The sequence below is a fragment of the Macrobrachium rosenbergii genome, chromosome 10, assembly GCF_040412425.1.
Source record: "Macrobrachium rosenbergii isolate ZJJX-2024 chromosome 10, ASM4041242v1, whole genome shotgun sequence".
In the NCBI taxonomy this organism is placed as follows: Eukaryota; Metazoa; Arthropoda; class Malacostraca; order Decapoda; family Palaemonidae; genus Macrobrachium; species Macrobrachium rosenbergii.
Window position 1 is genome coordinate 43,682,845 of NC_089750.1, and position 24,451 is coordinate 43,707,295.

The following is a 24,451-nucleotide window of genomic DNA, read 5'->3' on the forward strand; positions in this document are numbered from 1 at the left end:
TAATAAAAGATTTTAAGAATCCCATATTAATTATAGGAGATTTCAATGCACATAATCCAATATGGGACTATAACAATGTTATACTGGATAAAGGTGGAGAAAAAATAGAAAACTTGATGGACACTAATAATCTTTGTTGTCTGAATGACCACGAAGTACATACGTATTGTTCCAAAACCCATGGAACATTTTCCTCAATAGATGTCACCCTTTGTTTAACAAATATAGTTGATAAACTAGATTGGAATACTTGTGATGACTCCTACTCAAGTGATAATTTTCCCACAATATCCTTATTAAATAATAAACCGAAACCATACTCTCCACATTATAACATGCAAAAAGCAGATTGGGACATTTTTAACTTGCATACCAGAAATATACTGCCATATTATTATTTGAGAAATCACGAGACAAACGAATTCTTTGTATCTTTCATTAAAAAGGCAGCAGACAAAGCTATTCCTCTTTCAAAATCCTATAATAAAAAACATAAAGTCCCTTGGTGGTCAGATGATCTGTCTGAATTAGTACGAGAAGGTAAAATAATATCTTGAAGTTCCTATGTATCAGAAATAACAAGTGAAACATCCATTCAAAAAGTATGGGAAAAATTCTGAAAAATAAATGGAACAAGCATTAGACCACCCAGACAGGCTATATTAGATAATGGCAAAAAAATTTATTAGATCCCTTTGAAATTAGTAACATATGTGGGGAAAGTTTTGCCAAAATAAGCATTGACCAAAATTTGGGCAAACATATAAAAAAAATTAAGAATAAAGCAGAATCTATAATATGCTATCCTGAACAGTAATAATTCTGCTCCTGGAGGTGATGGTATTTGCTTTGGCAAAATCATACTTATTAAAACTTTACAATCATTTATGGCTCAGAAACTTGTTTGCAGATGAATGGCGAAATGCCATAATAATTCCTATACCGAAATCTGGAAGAGATCCTAGTAATGTGAATAATTATAGACCAGTCTCTTTAACAAGTTGTCTGTGCAAGTTGTTGGAGAAAATGGTAAATGCACGACTTACAGGGCACATACGTGAAAATAAAATTTTAGATCCTTCCCAGATTGATTCACAACGTAATCGATTTACATTAGATTCTCTATCTAATTTGGAAGACCACATACATAGAGGATTTGAAAGAAAGCAAATTACAGTAGCTGTCTTTTTGACATCCAAAAGGCATACGATACTACATGGAGGTATGCAATATTAAAATCATTACATAATAATAACATACGCGGCCATCTCCCTAAGTTTATTAAAAACGTTATGGCTGATCACACTTTTCAGGTGAAAATAGATAATGTTTATTCCAAAACATTTCCACTTGAAAATGGAGTTCCACAAGGGATTGTCCTTAGTGGTACTCTGTTTACATTAGCAATTAATGATATCAGAAACATGCTGTGACCGGTCGGAATTAAAATTAACCTGTATATGCATGATTTTGTGATATACAGCATCACACATAAAGCATGCAGAACGAATTGTTAATAAAACCATAATAAAAATAGATGAATGGACCTCATCTGTAGGCTTTAGATTTTCCATAGAAAAAACTCAAGCTGTTGTGTTTTATAAAAATTGGAAAAAGGGTGAAGAAATAGAATTGAAAATCAGAAACCATACTTCAGTAAACCTCCCGTATTCGGGGGGGGATGCGTACCCCCCCACAAATAGCTAAAATCTGCGAATACTTAAAACCCCTCAAAAAACACTTAGAACTGCCTATTTTGATAGTTCAGAAACAAAAACCCTACTAAAAATGCTTATACCTGAGTATTTTAATAGTTTTATCACAAAAAGTTCATTTAGTCATGAAAATATGAAAATACAGTAATTAGTGAATATTTCTCAGTGAAAAATACTGCGAATGGGCGAATTTTCCGTGAATAATGTGTATATATGTTCCACAGAGAAATCTGTGAAACATGAGACCACGAATATGGGGGGTTTACTGTATACCAATTAGGCAAACTGCAAAATTTTTAGGATTAATATTTGATGCACACCTGAAATGGAAAGCCCATATAACTTACATAAAATCAAAATGCAAAAGAGTGCTAAGTCTAATTAAAAAACTATCACACACAAATTGGGGAGCTGATAGACATACTCTTACCATACTGTATAAAGCAACAGTGTTATCAGTCATTGACTACAGGAGTGAAATATACGGTTCAGCGTGAGAAGCAGCACTGAAAATATTAGATCCAATTCACAATGAAGGACGAAGAATATGCACAGGAGCATTTAGATCCTCACCAGTCTCCTCAGTACAAGTCGAATGCAGCGAACTGTTCCTCCATAGAGAGTTCATAACAATGAAAAGTGCATTAAGAATCAAGACAAGTGATTCACCAACAAAAAATCTATTTGATCTAAGGGATATATTTATAAACAGTCATCCACCTCCTTTCCCAATTAGAGCTAATAGATTGTGTGAGTCACTGAACATAGATATACAAGTGCCTTCAACAGTGAAGGTACCACCCCATTGGACTATGAATAAATTAAGGACTTGCACACAATTGAAATATTTATCAAAAAGTTACTCATATATCCCAGAACACCTTAGACAGAAAACCATAAATCATATAAGACAAAAAACTTCACATTATGCAGTTTATACAGATGGGTCTAAATCACATGGCGTAGGATATGTAGCTGCATCCCAGAACAAGTCATATCCTTATCTTTGCCTAATAATGCCTCAGTCTTCACAGCCGAGTTGTGTGCAATCACAGTAGCCATCTAAATTATAAAGCAAATATCATTCAATAATTTTGTGATTTTTAGCAATCCAAGAAGCAATAGAGAAGGTGTCGAAAATCCAGATGTGAATGTTTCGACACTTCCTGCCTGCTTCAATTTGAGTGCTCGATCAGTTCCAAAACTCGTGTCTTGGAACCTTGGGTTTGAGCACTCGGGTTAGCAGACAAGAAGCCCTCGAGAAAGGTTTGAAGGGGATTCTTGTCTGCTAACCCGAGTGCTCAAACCCAGGTTCCAAGACACACAGTTTTGGAACTGATTGAGCACTCAAATCGAAGCAGGCAGGAAGTGTCGAAACATTCACATCTGAATTTTCAACACCTTCTCTCGTCCTGTGCCTAAAACAGACCGGAAAGCAAACTTCCTAGTACTGGTTTGGGGAGTGCCCGAGATTCCGCAGAATCCCAGACACTCGACGACTTGCTAGTCCAGCACTTGAAATCCCAAGGGATTCTACGATTCCAAGGAGTTCGAGCGCTTGGCGAGACTCCCAAATCTCATAAGAACAATCATCGGGAATAAGTTCATTTTGGCTTCTGAAGAAGACCAAGGAGGGACAGGCACAGAATCAGTCTTAGACGCAGACTTCTAAGAACTGGAATCGAGAGCGTAGCCTCGAAAGGCTGCGTACCCGAGGCCCCCAAGACACGAGATCCCAATGGGGAATGTGAATCGGTTCCCGACCCCAAGGGGTGGGAAGAGCCAAACGAGAGAACGCACTGCCTCTCGGGAGAGAGGTAGTCCCTCAGAAGTCACGAAGAACCTCTGAAGGGAACCTCTTCCTTGCCTCTCCAGGTGTTCGAACCCTCAGGACCGAGACACCAGGCTGGAAACCTGACCGAGCACTGTTTTGGAACTGACCAAGTACTCAAAACTCAGTACTGGCCAAGCTTTCCCAGCTCAGTTCGGCTCAGCCCTACTTGCTCAGTCAGCCACCGATCGCATTTACGTGATTGATTCGGATCAGCTTGGGCAGCTTGCCCAGCCCCTGATCTTGTTTCGAGACTGGCTTGGCGCTCTTGGCTCAGCTTACTCGGTTCGGTTTGCTCGGTTCGGTGAATAAAATGCTGTTGAATTTCTCCTTACTTCAAGAGACTCAGCTCAAGTGAACTTTCGCTCTCTTCAGGTTAGAGCTTTGCCATGGCGTTAGCGCTCTCCTTCCTCCGTCCTGCTGTCATCACCTCTGGTTGATGATCGCCAGCGGTTGGCCTCTCCTGCTAGTTCTTCTAGCAGGACAGGTAAGTGCTTTTTCTCCTCTCCTCTCCTCGTCCCTCAAGCCCTTTCAGTTGCTGTCGGGAGATGCAAGTCGGATAGAGAGGACTCCAACAAGTTTGTTTCTTATCGGAGTTCCGCTACAAGGATCCACGTCTCGGGCTCGGTTCTTGGATTGGCTTGCTGTACATCTGAGTAGTCGAGGATGGTTTTCTGGGTTCTGGCAAGGTTATCCCTCCAAAAAGAAGAGATCAGGAATGTTGCGCTTCAGGACTCTAGGGCCTTCTTCAGGATGCGGACACCCTCGATTTTCTTTTTGCAGAGATCTTCGCACAGATTTGTCAGCACAATGATCTCAGGAAGAAGACCATGACATCCCCTGTGATTACTCTTCACTGATCCTTGCAGGGTTTTGTTGGGGCTGCCACGGTCCTTGCTTGCTATAAGGGCTTTCTCAACCAGAAGAATGCCTTTTCCCTGGACAAGGAGTTCATTCTGGTTGAGCCACCCAATCAAGCTCCTTCCCCTTCCTCTTCCTCGACAGAAGCGATTCTTCTTACATCGGAGGGGTCTTATACTGACTAGCAGATTGTCCTGGCTCTGGCTCGTCCTGACTCAGATCTCTTGCTGTTTCTCTTTGCTGCGAAGGGTGTTCGCTCTCGCAACAAGAGACGGCGAAGTTTCTGCCTTCTAAAGACTGTTCCAGTCTTGGGGGGTGGGTTCGCCTACCCAGCACCAGACAGCAACCTGTGGGCAATTCTGGTGCTAAGAAGAGGGACAATGTCCTGTTCCGATCTCCAGTCTAGTAAGTCCCGAGTTGTCACATTCCCTCAGGAACGGACTTTTACTCGGTTCTGCCCCCCCCCCCCCCCTTTCGCAGAGAGTAGGTAGATACCGCAGTAGTCAAGGAACGTGCCAAGGCAACTGCCTTGTCCTCCGGACAACAGCAGCCTAGACGTTCCTCAGCTCTTAAGAAGTCTCAGGTTCCAAGGATGCTTGCAGAACACCCAGCCTTCCTCTTTCTCTTCTTAGAAAGTGTGCATACATGTGTCTCTTTCAACCTTCTTTCCATCAGGAAGAGGGCAAAGGGAAGAGAGGAAGGGAGAATGCTCGGGATGGCATTCTCCTGCTGGTGCCTTGATGAAGGAATGACTGTCAAGTCATATGAGGGCAACATAGCCGAGACTTGGCATTGAATATCCTTCAGAAGTATCTATTTCCTCTGGGTCTCGGCTACCTTTCATTGAACTTCTGTTCCGTCTACTCTCCCGTGTTCCTGACTTCGGGAGCAGCCAGCCCGGCTGGAGTTAGTCATATTCGGAGTCCTGTCGTCGCTGCAGAAGCTGTCCCCTCAGGGGCAGCTTTGCCTTCGATTCTCTTCGTGGAGAATGAAAGAGATCTGCTTCCAGTTCTTAATCCTTTCCTCTCTTGAAGGATGAGGGAGGATTTATAGGCTGGTGCTTGATCAACAGGACACCTCTGAATATGTCTACATATTCTCCTCGAGACATGCTTCTGTTCTCAGATGCTCCGACAGGGGAATAGGCGCATATATACCTGTAAGACTGTTGTCTTCGAGGTGTGTGACCAAGATGATAAGTACCTTCTCGTCAACTTCCTGGAACTCAGGGCAGTTTCCTGGCCCTCTGAGAGTTTCAGGATTGGTTTTTTGAGATACTCTGGGGTGTTATTAGGCAACACCACAGTAGTGGCATATGTCAACAGTCAAGAGGAGCTTGTTTCCCTCTCGTTACTTCAGTTGATTGCAGGTGCTCGAGTGAACTGTGGTGCACTCTGTAGAGCCATCAGCCAGAGACATTCCAGGCAGTAGGATGTATTGGCAGGCAAGCTCTGCCTCTGGCAATTCTTCACAGAGAGGTTGCTCGACTTGAGGGCCCCCTATCTTCCTTATGTTCACCTCCCGGCTCAACAGATGTCTGCAGGCCTTCTGCTTAATCGTACCAGACCCATGGACCACTACGGTGATGCATGCTGACATGGTGGGACAACATTGACGCGTTCATCTTCCCTTGTTTGTTTAATTCGCAACGTGTTCAGCAAGTGACGTTCACCCCGAATTTAGATGAATGCTGGAAGACTTCGCCTTTTGCCCGACCGGCTAGATCTGCTTCCGAGGCACCGAGAAGAGTTCCCCCCTGACCCGACCTTCTGCGTCAGTGACACTTGAAGCAGCTCCTCAGGCAGTACAGTCCCTGTGCCTTCATGACTAGAGACTATCTGGCTTCTCCTGCAAGCATAGGCTTCTCACCGAGCAGCAACGGGTACTGCTGCAGAGGGTGATAAGAGATATCCTCTGCAGCAGTATCCAGGGATTGGAGCCGTCTTCGCTGGTTGGTGTCATTGACAGGTCTTTTTCTCTGGTCAGAGCTGCTCTTCAGCAGGTCGCGGACTTCCTCGTCTCCTCTGCTAAGGATTGCTTCTCTCTGATTCAGTTGTGAAAGACGTCGGCCCTATCCGGCCTAGTCTTTCATCTGAAAGTAGCCTTTTTCTTCTCAGTTGAGATTTAGATAGTGATGAGAAGCTTCTATCGATCTTGCTGTCCCAGGGACCTCAGGTCCTTGGTGGCATGTGACTCTCATTTAGGGTTCCTGTCTTGTGCTTCGCGCGAGCCCTTGCAAGATTCTTCAGACAGAGATCTGCCTCTTAAGACCATCTCTCATCTCGCTGTGGCCTTGGAGCAGAGGAGGGACGATATTCATGGACTTAGAGGGGATGGAGGTCAATGCCTCGACTCCGTCTCGGATGTCGTAGGGGACTCCGAATCCGTTGGCATATATTGCCAGGTTCGATTCATTCTTGGTCTCCTCCTCCTTCGACTTTGGATCACTATTGTGTCCTGTTAGAGTGCTGCAGTACTTTCTGAAAAGGCTTGACATCCCTAACCTGGACGTCGTCGACTTTTTCACTAGTACTGACTCTCCCAAGGAAGACGTGTCTAAGGACACGTCTTTCTTGTGGCCTCGTGAGGCGTTTGGAAGGATGTACTCCACAGCTGGCAACGACGACACCTGTACACCCTGCCTGAGAGCTCATAAAGTCAATGGCGTGGTCCATGGACCTCATTTATGTCTTCTACCTTCGGGTCTTTGCCCACAGACCCTTGGAACCTTTTTCCTTGGTCCTTTGGTGGCATCCTTGGTCCTGTGGCTTAACAAGTTGTGTTTTCTTACCTGGCTCCTTTAAGGGGACAGGTAGCATCTCTCCTAAGGTGTATGGTTCTGGAAGTGAGAAGGATTCTGAGAGTGACTGGCCTCTCCTCCTCCTCCTTCCTCATCATACTTCTTCTCTTCCTTCGTGCTGAGAATGGGACTCGAACCGACACTTGCTGGAACTGGCATCTGATACGGTATATAAGTCTACACATCGAGCACCCATTCTATTTTTTCTCTAGAATCATAGAAGCAATCCCGCTCCTTCCTCTAGCAAAGGGAGGAAGGAGACTCTGGCAATAAGGGAAACCCTTTTTCAGGTCATTACCTTACTGCCTCCGACTGTTTAGATTCTTCTCAGGTTTTTTTTGTATGAGTTACAATTCCTCACTTGTTCGAAAATGTCCGGATGTCTGACATTTGATCTCGCAGTTCCTATACTCCGATCAATATGTCAGAGGCACAGTACTCCTCCTTGCTCTTTTGACCAGGAGGGGTAACCCAGGTGTGCAGAACTCCAGTCAGTTCAAAGAGACTCACTCAGATTCCTCCCTCCAACCAGTGAGTCTTCCTAATGTAAAGGACCGATTGTTTATACTGTATATTGTGTAGGAACAAGTCACAATTTTTTAAAGCAAATTGTATTTTTCCTAACTACTGTATACAAATCTGAGGTCCTTTACATTACATTTTTATGCCCATCTCATGCCACCACTCAATCTGAAACCTGGGCCGAAAGGCAAACTGGAATGTTTACATCCGAGCAGGCGGGTATTCCTGCCTACCGGATGGTAGTTACTGCCTGACCACCTTGTTCAAGAGTTTAACGGCCATTTCCAGCTTCCACGTAAGTAATTCCTAATGTAAAGGACCTCAGGTTTGTATAGTTAGGAAAAATACAATTTACATTAAAAAGCTGTGATATTGAATTCATGTGCATTAATTAGTCTGTTAGCTACTATGTAAATTTCCTGGCCGCTGATTGGTCAGCAATTCAAACAAATACCACTGTAGTTTGTTAATAAAGTATCATTTTCAAGATCAACGTCTTGTCTCAATTATCGTCCTGCTAAATGTGTAGCTCCCTTTTCCCCCTTAGGCATTACTTAAGGCACTGTAGGCATTACTTAACGTTCTTTATAGCATCCCTTCAGACCCTAGCTGCAACTCCCTGGTAGGGGGGTAGTGCCATCAGTGCACCTCACACGGTGCACTGAGGCATTACTAAGGTTCTTTGCAGAGTCCTTTCAGCCCCTAGCTGCAACCCTTTTCATTCCTTGTAAGTACCTCCATTCATATTTTTTCTCTTCCATTTTGCATCCACCCTCTCCTAACACTTGTTTCATAGTGCAACTGCGAGGTTTTCCCTCCTGTTACACCTTTCAAGCATGTCTACTCTGAAATTCCTTTTCAGCACTGAATGGCCTCATAGGTCCCAGTGCTTGGCCCTTGTCCTAAATTCTATATTCCATTCCTAGCTGCAACCCCTTTCATTCCTTTTATTGTATCTCTGTTCATATTATCTTTCTTCCATATTTTGTTCTACTTTCTCCAAACAGTTGTTTTATAGTCACACCTTTAAAACCTCCTTTACTCTCAGTTGCCATTTCTGTGCCGAATGACCTCATAGGTCTCAGCGCTTGGCCTTTGGCCTAAATTTTATATTCCAATTTCAATTCTATAACCCTTTTTTTTCCTATCATAGCCAACATGGAAACTCCCTGTGCCCCAAAATTTTAGTTTTTATATATTGCATATTTCCAATAGTTATCAGTGTGTCTTAACCCTACCAATCTAAGGGTCACCAAAGTGGAATCAAGAAAGAACTAAGTAAAAAAATAGCCAAATAGATGCTGATAAGTGGGAGTGTGCTATTGTTGGTGATGCTAAGGAACTGTTAAATTCCACCATTTTCATAGCTGCTTTGCAGTCTGTTTGTGAAATGACATATACCATTGTTAGCTAACTTGTGCTGCAGTGGAACTGTGAATACCTCAGTCATAGATTATTAGGGTAGCAAAACCACACAATAGGGGCCACAGCTGCAGTCAAGGTTGGATAGGATACCTGAAGGCCATTGCATAGTTCAGGCAGAAAATTGAGTTTGTTTGTCTATATACCATTTATAAGTGCATAAACTCCAGTTTGGTATGGAAAAAGTGAAAAATATGTGATATAATATACAGTAATCCTTTGTAAACAACCGGTACTGATTATTAATAATAAAACGTTGACTGACTCCCAAGATAGTGGGTGATGCTTTAGCAAAACACAGGCAGAGGTTACAAGGAAATAATAATAAACCTTACACAAACAATTTCCATGGGGATGAGGAGAAAATAATAGACTGTACACCATATAGGAAAGAGAAATTTAAATTACCTGTTTCCCTAAAAAAATTGGAATTAGTGTTACCAGACTCCTGGCCCTGATGACATGCCATACACAGTACCATAATCACACATTCTCTGGAAAAGAGTGAGCTGGTTATACACAAGAAAATTTCAGAATACCTTTCCATGTATGTGATAATAACTGCAAATCTGTCAAAGACTGCATGTTATTGGCTAGTTATTGACCCATTACATTAATTTCGTACTGGGCAAAATTTTGTAAAAAAGCCTTTGTAAGGCTAATGTGGTATATATATCATGTTGCATCCAAGAAATATTGTATCAGAGTGTGAGATCCAGAAAATGCGTATAATACCACACACAAACATGTCATTTTAGAATACCATCATGATTGTGGATTAAGTGTGTTACTACTGTCTAAGGCATCAGAGCATTTTGTTGTTTTGGGGAATTGTAGCTAAGTGATTTAATTAGATTACCTTACAGTAAACCCCCTGTATTCGTGTTCTCAAGATTCATGTTCGGACTCATGTTTTTGATTCAATAAAAATGCAGGTTTCGTTTTCAATGCACCCAAAGCGTATCTACCCATTATTCGGAACCCGTCGTAAACCGGAAAATTTCTTGCCCATTCACGGTATTTTTCACTGAGAAGTATTGAGTAATTACTGCATTTTCATATAATTTTCATGAGTAAATGCACTTTTTGTGATAAAACTAATAAAATACTCAGGTATAAGCATTTTTAGAGGTTTTTTCTTGTGTTTAAACTATCAAAATAGGCAGTTCTAAATTTTTTAGAGGGGTTTTAAGTATTCGTGGATTTTAGGTATTCGTGTGGGGTGGGGTACACATCCCCAGCGAATATGTGGGGTTTACTGTACATGCTTCAGTTTAACAGAATTTTTTTCATTTAAAGGTTCTGGGTTTTTACAATATTAATTTGCCTTTTCTTATTCCTCAAGATAAGAGTAGCTGTGACCCAGGAGCGTCAGATGACTCTTGAGTGGGAGAGAGTCAGAAGTTTTGATAAGGATGTTGCAAATATGTTTTTGAATATGGTTAAGGAGCATAAAAAAGCAAAGTAAGTAGAATTATATTAGTTTCATTTTGTGATAGTCTGTACACAAGAATGTCATTTTCTTCTGAATTTGTATTTATTCACATGCGGAATAAACTTGGATCTTAGAGTAAGGATAAATTCTTGTAGCACCAGCTGACATCGGTAAAAATCATATAAAATTGTAAAACACGGAATTGGCGGCAATGAGGTTCGGCTAATGGGATGAGACAAGAGGCATCTGGCGACCTCCTCTCACCCATGATGCTGTGATGCATTCAGGTTCTTCATTACTGCCTTTCTAGTAGTACATGCTGTTGCCCTTTCTACTGAATCCAGTGTTTTCTTTGGTTTGGTTTCTTGGTTGCTTTGTGATATAAGGCTATGTTGTGTGTTTGTGCTTGTTTTGCTTTTGAAAATGCAAACCCAAGACTCATCTAAGCCACCCAATTATAAGCCTCAAAGAAAATGTCCTGGTGTTGGGTGTTGGCAACTACCCTTGCTCTCATTTTCTTGCCTCGATTGAGACTGACCCACATTCAACTTGCAGCAGATGCAGAGCTAATGTTTGTAATGTTACTAATCCTTTTTATGAATGTCATTCTTGGTCTCCTGACCAGTGGAAGGTCTTTGCCAAGAAGAGGCAACATAAGAGGAAGTTGGAGATGTCATCTTGGCAAGGGGTTTCTCCTCTTTCGATGGTGGCTTCTCAGGCTCCTGCTTGTTCCACCTCTTTCTTGTCCAAACTTCCTCCCGTTGCTTCATCTTCCATGGAAGATTTTACCCCTCCCCATTCTTCATGGCTTTGCCCATGGAAGTTTCGGGACAGGGGTTGGGAGATATCTTTGCTGTCCCCGCTCTCTTGGTTTCTCCCCTGAGAGGTAGGAGGCAGTGCCATCTTTTTCTACTCTTAGACCTATCAGTGGTACCAACCTTGGGTGGCCTGTTGTCCCACTTCATGTCTTGTCGCGTTCCCGTGTCGACCACCTTGACAGTTTTCACCCCTGCAGCTCTACCCGCTCCTATGCCTAGAGCTTTGGTTCCTGTGACGCTCCATCTGTCAATGGTTTACACCACTCAACATTTTGGGTCGACATCAGCAGTGGCTACGTCTTCTCGCATTCCAGTCCCATCTGCCATGACAGTTTCTAGATCTGTGGCTCTCCCCTCACCCTTGTTTAGAGCTTCGGTTCCTGTGACGTCTCAGCTGTCAAAGGTGTACACTGTGGTGGTAAATGCTACTACTGCTCCATCTTCAGAGTCTCTCATTCAAGCAGTTGTAGACAGAGTTATTGTTTTCCGAGAAAGGTACGGATGTGTCGTGAAGAGGAAACGTTGCAGGCCTCCGTCTTCAACTTTGTCTTCATCATCATCTTCATCTTCATCTTCATCTTCTTCTTTGTCATCTTCGTCTGCTCGGCCCTCTCTTGTCAGACATTGGAGGATTAAGGACTTTGTCTCTCCTCCTTGCAAAATAAATCATAGGACCATCTCGGATTCTCTTTCTCCGTCATCTTCCAACCACGTACATGTCTCTCCCACTCACAGCCGTGTTTCTGACGTGGAAGCATCACGTACAGTTGTCTCTAGGCCCTTGGTAGACCCTTCCAGACAGATCCCCTCCAAGAGAAGTTCTTTAGTGGTTTCATCTTCCTCTGATCATCCTGTTCAAGTTCGCAGGAAAGACAATAAAGCTCCTATCAAGAAATCCTGTGACATGGGAAATCTCACACACACGTATGTGTACCCAACATTGGCCATTGTCTTTTCGGTCACATTCACCTTCTAGAGGCATTGTGTCTTGTTCCAGCTGGCATGTCCATGCTAAGTCTCCAGCGTCCCAGAAGTCCTGTTGGTTCAAGTCCATATGGGCGTTTGTCTGTCTATCGTTCTCGCTCATGCTCTCCCTGGAGGGTTTGTAATCACCGCCCCAGTTCCCGCAGCCGTGTTTTGAGACGTCCATGAAGGGAGACATGTTTATGCAGTTAATCCGGATATGCCAGGCTTACAGCAGGCATTCAAGCCCCCAAGAAGGTGTTAGGACCTGTAAGGGCCTGTGCCCAGTTTTAAACGAAGATGTTCCCCATTCTTCGGATCCAGCCTAGAGAGTTGAAAGAGATTTACATGGTCAGGAGGCAGAAGATTTAGAAAACTAGGATTTTATTACTACATACGCTGAGGCTGTTGAGCTCATTCATGAGTACAACAATCTTTCTAAGGAAGTTGCAACTACTTCGGATCTCCCTACAGGCACTGAAGCTTTGCTCTGTCCTAAGAAGAATTCAAAGACTTCTATAGAGTTGCCAAACTGAAATCATGCTGATTCTGTTCTGAGTCATGTTAATTCTCTCATATCTGGGCATGATAATTCTGTTCGATCAAGTGTCTTTGGATCAGGTTATGGCAGAGGGCCCTTCCTTCACTCCTCAGGAGGCTGCTGCCTTGGAGTCAGCTGCCTCTTTTGCTTTCCAGACTGTCCCCTGGTTGGATTTATGGTCCAGAGCAGTGGCCAAAATCTCTTCCACTGTAATGGGCAGTACAGAAGAGAGTGAGTGGCCCTTATATTAGGTTTACAGTCTGGTGGTAAGGTAATTTCCTACCTGACTCATTTAAATGCTGATATTTGGGTCAACTTGTTAATGAGAAGAGATGCAGCCCTCTCAGAAGTTTCTAGGTTCGTCAGTACTGATTCCTTATTGGGTTTGAGGAACTGGGATATTCTGAGCTGTCCATCTCTCTTTCCATAGGAGCAACTTGACATTGCTGTAGATAGACATTGGTCAGACAATAATGACTAGCTAGTTCACCAAGCGGTATCAAAATCTGCTGGTCCTTCTCGCCCTAGCTCATGGAAATCTAGACCTCAACATTCTGCTAAGATCCCTAATACGACCCCTACCAAGAGATCCAGTCAGACTGCTCCATCATCAAAGAAAGCCCCTCAACAACAGCCCTTTCAGCCCCGCGCTTCCAGACCAGGGAGAGGAGCTAGAGTTACGGCTAGAGGAAGTAAGCAATAGGGTGGGCGCCCCTCACTGCTGCCAGTGGGGGGTGTCTGGTGAGCCATGGGGCTACATGGCAGAGTTTTGGGGTAGAGAAGTGGTTAGTAGATGTTCTACAGGTGGGATATCTACTACCCTTCGATTTTCCCCCTCTCCGACCTTCCTCTCCAACATTTGACTTATGCCCAGGACTCACTAAAATTTCTAGGTCTTGGGGAGGAAGTGAAGAAAATGATGGAAAAGGAGCAGTGGAAGTAGTCAGGCATCCATCTCCAGGATTTTACAGTCAGGTTTTTCTTGACCCTGAATCTGTTCTTCAGGAAGACCCGATTCAAGATGGAGACACCTTCCAATCTATCACTCATCCCCAAAGTTTCTTCGCTTCAGTCTGGGGGAACTGGTTTTCCAATTCAAAGTCCGCTTTGTTACAACTGCCCCTCAGGTGTTTACAAGTGTTCACCCTAGTGTCAAAGTAGGCTCATTCTCAGGGAATTCGACTCTTGCGGTACCTTGACAACTGGTTGGTCTTAGCAAGTTCTCAGGAAAAGCTAATCCAAGACAAGGATCGTCTTCTCCAATTTTGTCACAGCTTAGGCATTGTGATAAATTTGGAAAAGTCAAGTTTAATTCCCAGCCAAAAGGTTCTTTACCTGGGCATGATCACAGACAATATTGTCGAGGGTATTTCCATGGGACCAACGGATTGAAAAGTTCAAGAAAGCTACCCGGTCCTTCCTGTCCAAACAGAAGCAACCAGTACGGCAGTGACAAGTGGTTCCAGGATTCTTGTCCTCCCTAGAGGAACTTGTTCTCCATGGCCATCTTCATCTTCGGGGTCTCCAATGAAGACTGAAAGAGTTTTTGTTCCCGTCAAGGGATTTTCCTCTGTGTAGGTCCCTCTGTCAGCAGAAGTGAGAAGGGACCTACTGTGTTGGCTGGATGACAGAAACTTGGCTATAGGAATGTCTCTTCTTCCTCCCCCTCTAAAGATTTTCCTATTCTCGAACGCCTCATACGAGGGTTGGGGAGCATACTTTGAGGACCTTTTGACTTCGGGAGTGTGGAATCTTCAGGACAGGCAACTGCATATCAATGTTCTGGAGTTGAAAGCAGCCTTCCTGGCACTTCAGGAGTTTCAAGAAAAGGTAACAGGACACTAACTACCCTTGCTCTTGTTTTCTTGCTTCTTTTGAGACTGATCCTCATTCTACTTGCATTCAGGTCTAACGCTTGTAATGCAAGTAATCCTTGCCCTGAGTGTTTTTGGTCTCCTGAGCAATGGAGGGTCTTTGTCAAGAAGAGGCAGCATAGGAGGAAGTCGGGGGCACCATCTTGGGAAGGGTTCTCTCTTCCTTTGATGGATGCTTCTCAAGCTCCTTTTGTTCTGCCTCTTTCTTGTCCAGCAAGATGTCAAGCATTTGGGCTTCATTAGGCCTATCAGGGGTACCAACCTTAGGCGGCCTGTTTAGTGCAGCAGATTGCTGTAAAAATCGTTCAGATAGTGAAACAAGCATGAAATTTGGCACAAACATTCCTAAGACTACGCTCTCTTAGAAAAGGGCGCTGGCCACCTGAAAATCCAAGATGGCGGCTATTTTTCAAAATGGCGCCATCTATGTTGAGATTCACTGGTTTGGGAGCATCTATTGGATGGAATATGCCAGTTTTTTTTTTTTTAAACCTCGACTTTTAGGTTATAAAAATGTTCCATACCACACATTTATTGAAAACCCTTACTAAATGAATTGTAACCAAGATGGCGTACAAAATGGTTGCCATAAAAGTTTTTTTTCTATCCACAGCGCTAGCAGACATACAGACCAACTGTTTTATTTAATGGTATATTCATGTGATCAGACAGTTTAACTAATATGCTATTTTCAACTGAAATAGTAATGGTATGGTCACATACAACATTGTGTCTAAGACTGTAACCATAAAAAGAAAAGAAGAGAAATACGGACTAAACATAACCAATCAATGTATAGGTCTCTCAACCTACACCTTTGAAAAATTCGAGGATAAGAAGGTAGGCATAGCATGACACGTTGGATGCTCAAGCTAGATTATCTACTGAAGAGAGGGCAATATTTATCTAGACTTCACATTTGCAAGTGCACAGAGCTGTGCAGGGAAGACCCAGCTTGTAGCACTTGCACCTTTCCCGACAGCCTGCTTTGCATCCACATTTGGTAAGCTGTTGGCAACTCTTGGCTAAGGGCGAGTTGGTTGTCCAGAGGACTTGCCATGCTTCACCAGACTTTTGCCATCCCCACTCAGCAGGGTTCTCTGGCTGTGGCTGACACTGGGTGGCCTGCCCCACACACAACCAGCCTGGTACGCAGCACGCTTGGTGTGTTGGAGGAGAGCTCCCTGGTTGGTGGAATGGCCTCATATGCCCTTTGTTTTCTGGCAAACATATCAAGTCTAGCCTCATCCACAGTGCCAGCAGTGCTGGATCTTTCATACATAAGTATGACAAACCTCTCCAGGACCTTCAGGTCACTCTCTTCCACTCTGAGAGGGTAGTGACTCAGTTTGGAGAACACAGTGGAGGCCTCTGGAAAGATGTTCCATGTCTGCCAGGCGGTCTTCTTGCCCTTGCTCCGGAAGGCTGACACTGTATCACAGCCTGTGAACGCATGGAAGAAGAGCATGCCATTCACCTTCTCCTGCCCCAGAGAGTTGCACAGGTCATGCACAGCAATCCAGCGCAGGCTCTGGCCTTGGCCAAATGCCACCCATAGCTTCTCTAGCCCTAGATTGTGGAGAGTGGAGAAAGCACTGACTGCAACGACAAGAACATCTGTGTCATTTGCTTTAACCGTGATGGTCTTGGCTCCATGTTCTGTGGCATATTTGGCATGGAGAAAGATGCGGTGTCAGCTTCCTCATGAGAGCACTTTTCCAGTCCCTGAAGACTAGCCTCATGAGTGCTGAGGACAGCAGACCCTTTCGTGGCAATGACAACATTTGTGGCAGACATCTGGGCAACTTTGTCTGCCAGGAACTGGAACAACTCTGTCTTGTTGGCATCGTGTCTTAGGAAATTGCGCCAGTTGGATGGAATTGTGTTCTTGTCTGTCACCTTGCGCCTTCCTCCTTGACCACGTTGGAGCCTGGTCTCAGCTTTGAGGCTGGATGTATTGTATACATCAAATACAAGATGTGATGATGTGTACTTGCTGCTATAGGATTGTATCACAGGCAAGAAGTCGCAAAGTGCATAGCCCTCAAAGGTCTTTCCTTTCTTTGGTGGCAAGGCATGGACCAAAGCTGATCCATCTACAATGAGGACATCAGTCTTTGGTTCTTTGTCTTCTAGTGTAACATGACTCTCCAGGACCGAGGTCAGCTGAGACTTCTGACATGTGTACAGCCTACCACCCTCACTAAGGGAAGCTGGGAATGTTTGATTCTCGTGCTGGAAGAATTCCTGCAGATCACATTCACGGCTCTGACAGGATATAAATAGCTTTGAGAAAAGCTGGCAATCCTCCTTCAGAAGTTTCTGCTTTGACTGTTCTACAGGAGCAGCTTCTTGCCTGAAGAAGTCAGTTCTGTTCTTCTTTATCGGCTCATAGAAGGAGACTGCATTGTTTGCCAAAGAGTCTGAAAACTTCTGAAATTTAGTGCGGCCTCTGTCAAGGTGTGTCTGTAGAAGTTCTGCTGAGCTGGGGTGGGCAATGTCTTTGTTGTCAATGGAATACAGATCCTGGCTCTCTTCCTGAAAAAGGACTTCCCAAGTGTTGCAAAGCCAATGACAGCTTGCTGACTCTCTCCAAGAATGTCTTCTGCGCATGAGGTGTTTGTTCATGGTGTGTTGTCTGCTCATTAGACTCCTTACTTTGAACCTCTGTTTCGTATGCAGACACCAAGCGGATGATCTCTGGGCCAGCCACCATCCATCTTCTGAGTGCTGACGGATCTTCAGTCAGCCCAATGGCTCCGCCATCAGCCTTTATAAAGGCATTGGTCTGCTCATGAGCTTGGTCAAGAGCCATTGCTGAGAACTGGCGACTGGTCTTGTGCACAACAAAGTTGCCAGCCTTGAACTCCTTGTGCAACTCTGGGTGTGAACTCTCTAGGGTAAGCATGTCCCTGAGGTGAATAGGCAGCCAACGAGCATAGTTTGTATTATTGTTGGAAAAGAAGTAGGGTATCAGCTCATGCAATGCCTGGCAGTAGAGGACAAAATTGGCCTCACGGAAGGACCTGATCAGTAGGAATATCACAAGTTCCATAGACAACACCATGTGCCAGAAGTGGAACTGTGGACTCTGCTGTCTTCGAAGGTCACACCACTCCTCAAACTCTAATGCCTGCTCATTGTTGTTTGCTTTTTCTCAGCACAGTAGTCAGTGTATGCTGTCCTCAGGAGTTTGTACAAACTAGAGGCTGTAACCTGGTGCATCTGCCGTGTCCTGGTTACACTTGCAGCTGACAGGAAGGATTCTGCAGTTCCAGATGAAGCAACTCCTGCCTCCACCAGAGCTCCTGTCCAACCACTGCCATGAAGAAGAGTACCAGAGATGTCATTGCTGCCATCTCAATGTGCAGACCACCAAACATTACCAGATACTTGTCTTCGCCATACTGATCAGGCCACTGCCACTGCACCTGCTTTGCTACGGCATAGATTGGCTGATCAGATGTGATTATGGGTATCTGGCCAGGGTTCAGAAAATCAGTGACATCCTGCACTTTCTGCATCACGTGTTTGATCGTAGCAACAGAATGAGCCTGATCACGCAGGAGAGGAAGCAATGAAGTTATGGTTACTTCAAATTCTGGGCTTCTCTTCATTGAAGCGTGATGAGCTGACCACGTCAGATTCACTGCATCATCTATTTCCTGGGTGACTATGACCTTGTCTAGCCACTGATACTCCAGTGCAAGCTGTGGCCCCAAGATATCTGTGGGTGGCTTTGGTATTGCAGTGTTTGGTGGCACAGGGTTCTTTGTTTGAAAGGAAGCTGGTGAGATGTTTGTGAATGTGTCCGGCAATTCAGGCACCGACCTCACTTTCTCAGGTGCAAACTTTAGTTGCTGTCTTTCCTGTCCAGTGTTCTCCTTGGTGGGGTGCTGAAATATGGAGATGCTAGTTCCATGGAAGGAGGTAGTGGCAGTAGTTGCAGATGGGTTGTGGTCGATGTTGTCCATCACTGCAGTGGTGAACAACCCTTTTCGCAGTACTGGGGACAGACCACACCCTCCTCCACATATTTGCTAACTGTGGCATCTCCTAACTGTGCAGAGACCTCCAGTACTCTGTCATAAGAGATACTGAGGCCATACTGATGTAGCATTTCAACCAGGTTTCTCTTCCTGGTTTTGGCATAGACTGAGAGTCCCATGTAGACTGGGAATGGTGTTTCTCTGTCTTTGGAGTGTCTATGAGTTGTTGCTCCTCTTTGTATCGGGAGTAGCAGTTGAACTGCATGAGCTGTGCAATGGCCTGGTCTGACTTTGATGCTCCAAATCGTAACTGTGACTTGATGTCAGCCCCATGCTCAACCATCCCTACAAACTGGAGCAGGAGAGGAGGCACAGAATTTCGTACACAAGCCTCAGAAAATGTGCCATCAAACCGTGACTGATGATCAAGTATAGACTTTCTGAGAATATTTGCTGCTTTAGCAATGATAACTGCCTCTGAAAGATCAGATGATTGAGCAAGTGCTTTTCCCACATCCTTTTGAAATGCAAGTAATACATCTCTGCCAGATTTATGAGCCTCAAGTTCTGGAATTTCTGCCAGAAGTTTGTCTTTGAGTCTCTTGGAATTTACACTTGGTGACTCTACACCTAATTGTTCCAGACGTTGTTGGTAGAGGTGGCAAATATCTGCCAGCTGAAATGTGACTGGATCATCTGAACAAAGGTTGTTTTCAACAATGTATGTCATCAGTTCTGACAGAACTAGTGGATACACATCTGATTCTGACTCAGTGCTACCTTGGTCTTTCTCAAGGCTCCTCAGGTAGGACCTTTTTCTGTTGTAGAGGGCACAAAGACAGGCATGGTGATACTTAAACTCCTGTGCAATGACATCCCCACCAGTCAACTTAGCAAGGAGCTTGCCATCACTAAGTATCTCTGCACATTCACGCAATTTCAAGTCAAGGCCCTTAGTACTAGCCTGTCTGAGATCAGATGCAGGTGCCACTTTCTCACAGAAAATGCAAATTTCATTGTCATGACTGGTTCGGCGCAGTTTTGCACGACTAGTCTCAGTGTTGCTGGTCTGGTCATTGGATTGTCGCTTTCTTGCACGGTCCAGTTTAGTGTTGTTAAACAACAAGCGACAGTTCACATGGTATTTTGCTGCATTTTTCCTGAGAGTGGCCTCTATGCCATCACCTTCATCCAGCCTTGCTGGATCCATTATCAGTGGCATTTCATTAATTTCACTGAACATGGGAATGTTCCTTGCCAGCATTGTGTACCCATCATGGTCTAGGACATGATGACTTGGAGGTGATGTCAAGTGCTCACCTCTTTTGTCCTTCTGACAAAGACAACACAAACTCCAGTTTGTTTTTCTACTGCTCAATATTGGATTGGCATCACATTCTGCCATGATTTCACTTTTGATTAAGGCCGAGGGTTATCCTTTTACCACCTTAAACAAAGCACACATTCCTGTATGGGATTCAACTAGGTTCGGTCTCCCTACACCTAGCCCGATCATTCATCCAGTGCCATTTAAGTCCCGTGTGATCTGTACACCATCCGGGTAAGTACATGAACCATCATGTACAGCCCCCATACCCTTGGCTCGGCTCTCGCGCTGGCACATCCTGTCTATTCAGGTGCGGCTATCTAACTATAGCTGGTCTGGGGCTGTTAGAAAGCATTTGGGACACTAAACTAAACTATACTACAACTACTAGTCTAAGACTACAGGATTAGTAAAGCTGGATTAGCTGGCACTGAACCCCATGCTGAGTTACACAGCAGTGATGTCACCAGTGTGCCCTGGTTGTGTGCAGACATACACTCTTTTACATTTATTAATTTTCCTTCAAAATTGATGAGTTATTCGAAAGAGATGGCCTCATTAGGATCTAAAACCACAGAAACCAAGATCCATGCTTAAAACGATAATTGTTGAACGGGCATTATTTCTCATTATAATTATTGTTTCTACCTTTTCTTGGCAGCCATATAGCCCCCATATTTAAAGGTAAACTGTACTGGGAAGCTACAGAAACATAATATTCACAAGAAATAGTATGGAAGAGCTTTACCATATTGCCAGAAGCAAATACATGCCATTCTAGTGAAAAATTAGCCAAAATCTGTCGATACTGGCCGCCATCTTGGAATTTGGCCGCCATATTAAATTTTTTGCGTGGCCAGCGCCCTTTTCTGATAGAGGGAACTTTAAAGAGCACTTGTGCAAAATTTCATGCTTGTTTCACTATCTGAACGATTCTTATGAAATATGCAATTATCTGCTGCACTAGTTATCCCACTTCATGTCTTCTCACGTTCCCGTGTTGGCCGCCGTGACAGTTCCCAGTCCTCCTGCCCATTGCTCTTTTGGGTTGAGTGCTGCTGTTCCTGGTACGCCTTGTCTGCCATCGGACTTCCTTGTGCATCATCTTGGGTCAACTTCTGCTAAAGCTACGTCTTCTCAGGGTCCCAGCTCAGCTGCCTTGACAGTTTCCAGACCAGCGGCTCTCCCTGCTGCTGCGCTTAGAGCCTCAGTCCCTGTGACTTCTCAGCTGCCATCGGTATACTCTGCGATGATGACATCTGCTCCTGCTCTGTCTCCAGACTCTATCATTCAGGCTGTATTGGACAGAGTCAACATCGTTTTCCGTGAGAGGTACAGATGTGTTTTGAAGAAGATGGGCCACAGACCTTCCTCTCCATTATCGTCTTCTTCGTCCTCTTCGTCTTCATCTTCACCTGTCCAGTTCCCCCCCCGTCAGACGTTGGAGGATTAGGGACTTCGTCGCTGCTCCTTGCCGGAAGAACTGTAGGACCATTTCTGTTTCTCTGTCATCTTCCGACTACGCATGTGGCTCTCCTGCTTGCAAACGTGTTCCTGGTGCTGATGTGTCATGTCTGTTCATCTCTCGACCTCGAAGAGGTCTTTCCAAGAAAAAGACTACAGTGGTCTTGTCTTCCCCCAATCGTCCTGTGCAAGTTCATGGTTCGGTTCACTTTGTCATGGATTTTTGTGAAACACAGTCACTTGTCCGCTGGGGAAATTTCACTAACTTGCAGTTTTTTTTTGAGCCATATCTCAAAAATTATGATTAATTTGTTTTTTTTTTGTAGAGCAACACTATTTATTCCCTAATTAAGGGATTTTGACAAAGGAAAAATCTATTTCTGGGGGAAGACCTGTGTCACCCAGTGAAATGGTTCCAGTAGCACACATTTCTAGGTATAACTCAATAGTTATACCTAGAAATGTGTGCTATTGGAACCATTTCACTGGGTGACACAGGTCGAGCCCAGAAATTGTATTTTTACTTTAAAATATATGTATACTGAGAGAGAGAGCTGTGGTTTTTACATCGAAGTCTAAGCACAGTATAAATGAATTCTGTTTTTGAAATAATGTTTCATTGATATTTTGCTGTTTTTTTTTTCATTAAAGTACTACAGTATGTATACTGTTTGAGAGAGAGAGAGAGAGAGAGAGAGAGAGAGAGAGAGAGAAAACTTAAATGTTTGTACGTACATCAAAGCACAGTAACTTGCTGGGGACAAGAACTAAAGGCACGTAAACTATGGCTGGGATGAGAATGTTGAGAGTTGCCTACGTATGAAATTCGGATTTTAAATATTTTTACGGTGATTAGAGATGAAACATCAACAGTGATAAAATATTCTCTTGTGCACTGTTATATGTGTGATAATCATAGTCAACTAAACTTGTGATGAAATAAATCGGGTAAAGCAAAAAATATGGCAATGCTACCTATGTCGATCTGTCGTGAATTGCTGGATTTGTTTATTTTCATGTTTTTTTATGCATACGGTACAGTAATTGATATTTTCATTAAAGAATATGTACAGTACAGTACTGATATATGAGAGAGAGAGAGAGAGAGATTATGTCATCACAGAAAAATTGCTACTGGAGCCTATGTATGAAATTCAAATTTTAAATATTTTTATGATGATTAGATCAATATAGTATAAATAGATTCTGTAAGTGAAATAACGTTTCTTAGGTATTTTGCTGTGTTTTCTCAGTACAATATATGTATACTGAGAGAGAGAGAGAGAGAGAGAGAGAGAGAATGATGGCACAAGAATTTTTTAATAAATTTATGGGAGATGGTGAGGACTAACCACAAAATGACGTAAACCAAGAATTTAATGTAGTAAATCATGTTTTTTATCATAAATGTATTTGTATGTAATCACAAAAATACTAACATGATGTAACAAACCTAGCATTCTGTTTGGAGGTGTGTGTCCCATCGTTCTAAACTACCCACATATTTTAGATGCTCTATACAGTAACAGTACTATCCTAAAATATGTACCTGTACAGTAAATATCATTTACACAGGGAAATATCAATATACGTAAAATGTACGCCCAGTGCATTACAGTATGCACAGAATGATGCACAAAGTTGCGTAGGCCAAAGAAAACATGCGTGTCTGAATGATAGGGGATACTTAAGAGTAACAGTAATTTTGCAGCATGACTTTGAAATGATATTAGGGTGTTCTGGGATGATAGTTTGAGGTATATTTTTGTCTAGGCAGTTATAAGTGTTTTAGGGGTGCATATAGCCTCTTAAGAGTAACAGCAGCTGGAGTGTACTGTAATGTAAGGTTACTTTGGGTGTTTTGGGATGATGATTTGGTGTATTTTTGTTTGAAATGATATTTAATTGCTTTAGTATGATAATTTAAGGTACAGTAAACCCCCCGTATTTTCGGGGGATGCATACCACACACCCCCATGAATAACTAAAACCAGCAAATACTTAGAACCCTTCTAAAAACACTTAGAACTGCCTATTTTGATAGTTCAAACACACACAGAACAAACTAAAAATGCTTATACAGGTATTATCCTACTTACAATGGGGTTAGGTTCCAAAAAAAACCATTGTTTGTTGGAAAAACATAAGAAATACCAAAACGTATCTCGAACATAGCCTAGCCTACACTAGGGTATTTGGCACCATGTACTGTATACATTTATGGTAGCCTAGCCTACGCGATAAAATATACTCTATATAATCAGCTAATTCTGGAGGTTCATGCAAAGTGACTTATGATAATTCAATACAAAGAGAAATTGAATAACAAACAATAATTAGCTTAGCCTACACTACAGTATATTTTATACATACACAGTAGCGTAGCCTACATTATACTGTACTCTATATTCACATATCGTATTATACAAACGTCAGCATAACGAATATGCATCTTTTCCATGGATCTTTTAAAATGTTATGCCCTAATTCACTGTATCCATTCATATTGTATATATATTCTTATATCGCTTTTGTATTATAAATTGCTATCATAGCAATCAATGTTTTGGTTTGGAAATGTTTACGTGGCTTTATTTCGCCGAATTTAACTCAGTTCAGAGCGCTCTTCTTGCTTCTAGTTAGCGTAAATGAATCTCTAGAGCCTAGATACTTTATTTATAAGGGGCAAGTTTATTTTTCGTTCATGAAGGGTTTTTAAGTTGAAATATAACTAAAATACATCTCGTTGTGAAATTAATTTATCTATTTTCGTTAATAGATGATGATTGATGATGGCCGTTTGGGGGAGTTTGTTTTGTGTAAAAAAAAATTCAAGATTCCGTTCGCTATTTTCACTTGATTTCATCATAATACGTGCTTTACGTATTT

At 43.1% G+C, this 24,451-nt stretch overlaps 1 protein-coding gene across 1 annotated transcript in view; it reads left to right on the plus strand.

The window, feature by feature from the left end:
* Positions 1 to 24,451, plus strand: part of Top3beta (topoisomerase 3-beta) — a 306,736-nt gene that overhangs the window by 50,498 nt on the left and 231,787 nt on the right. The window contains 1 exon segment of the mRNA XM_067110195.1: positions 10,497 to 10,615. Within this exon segment, the coding sequence (XP_066966296.1) occupies positions 10,497 to 10,615 (119 nt within the window).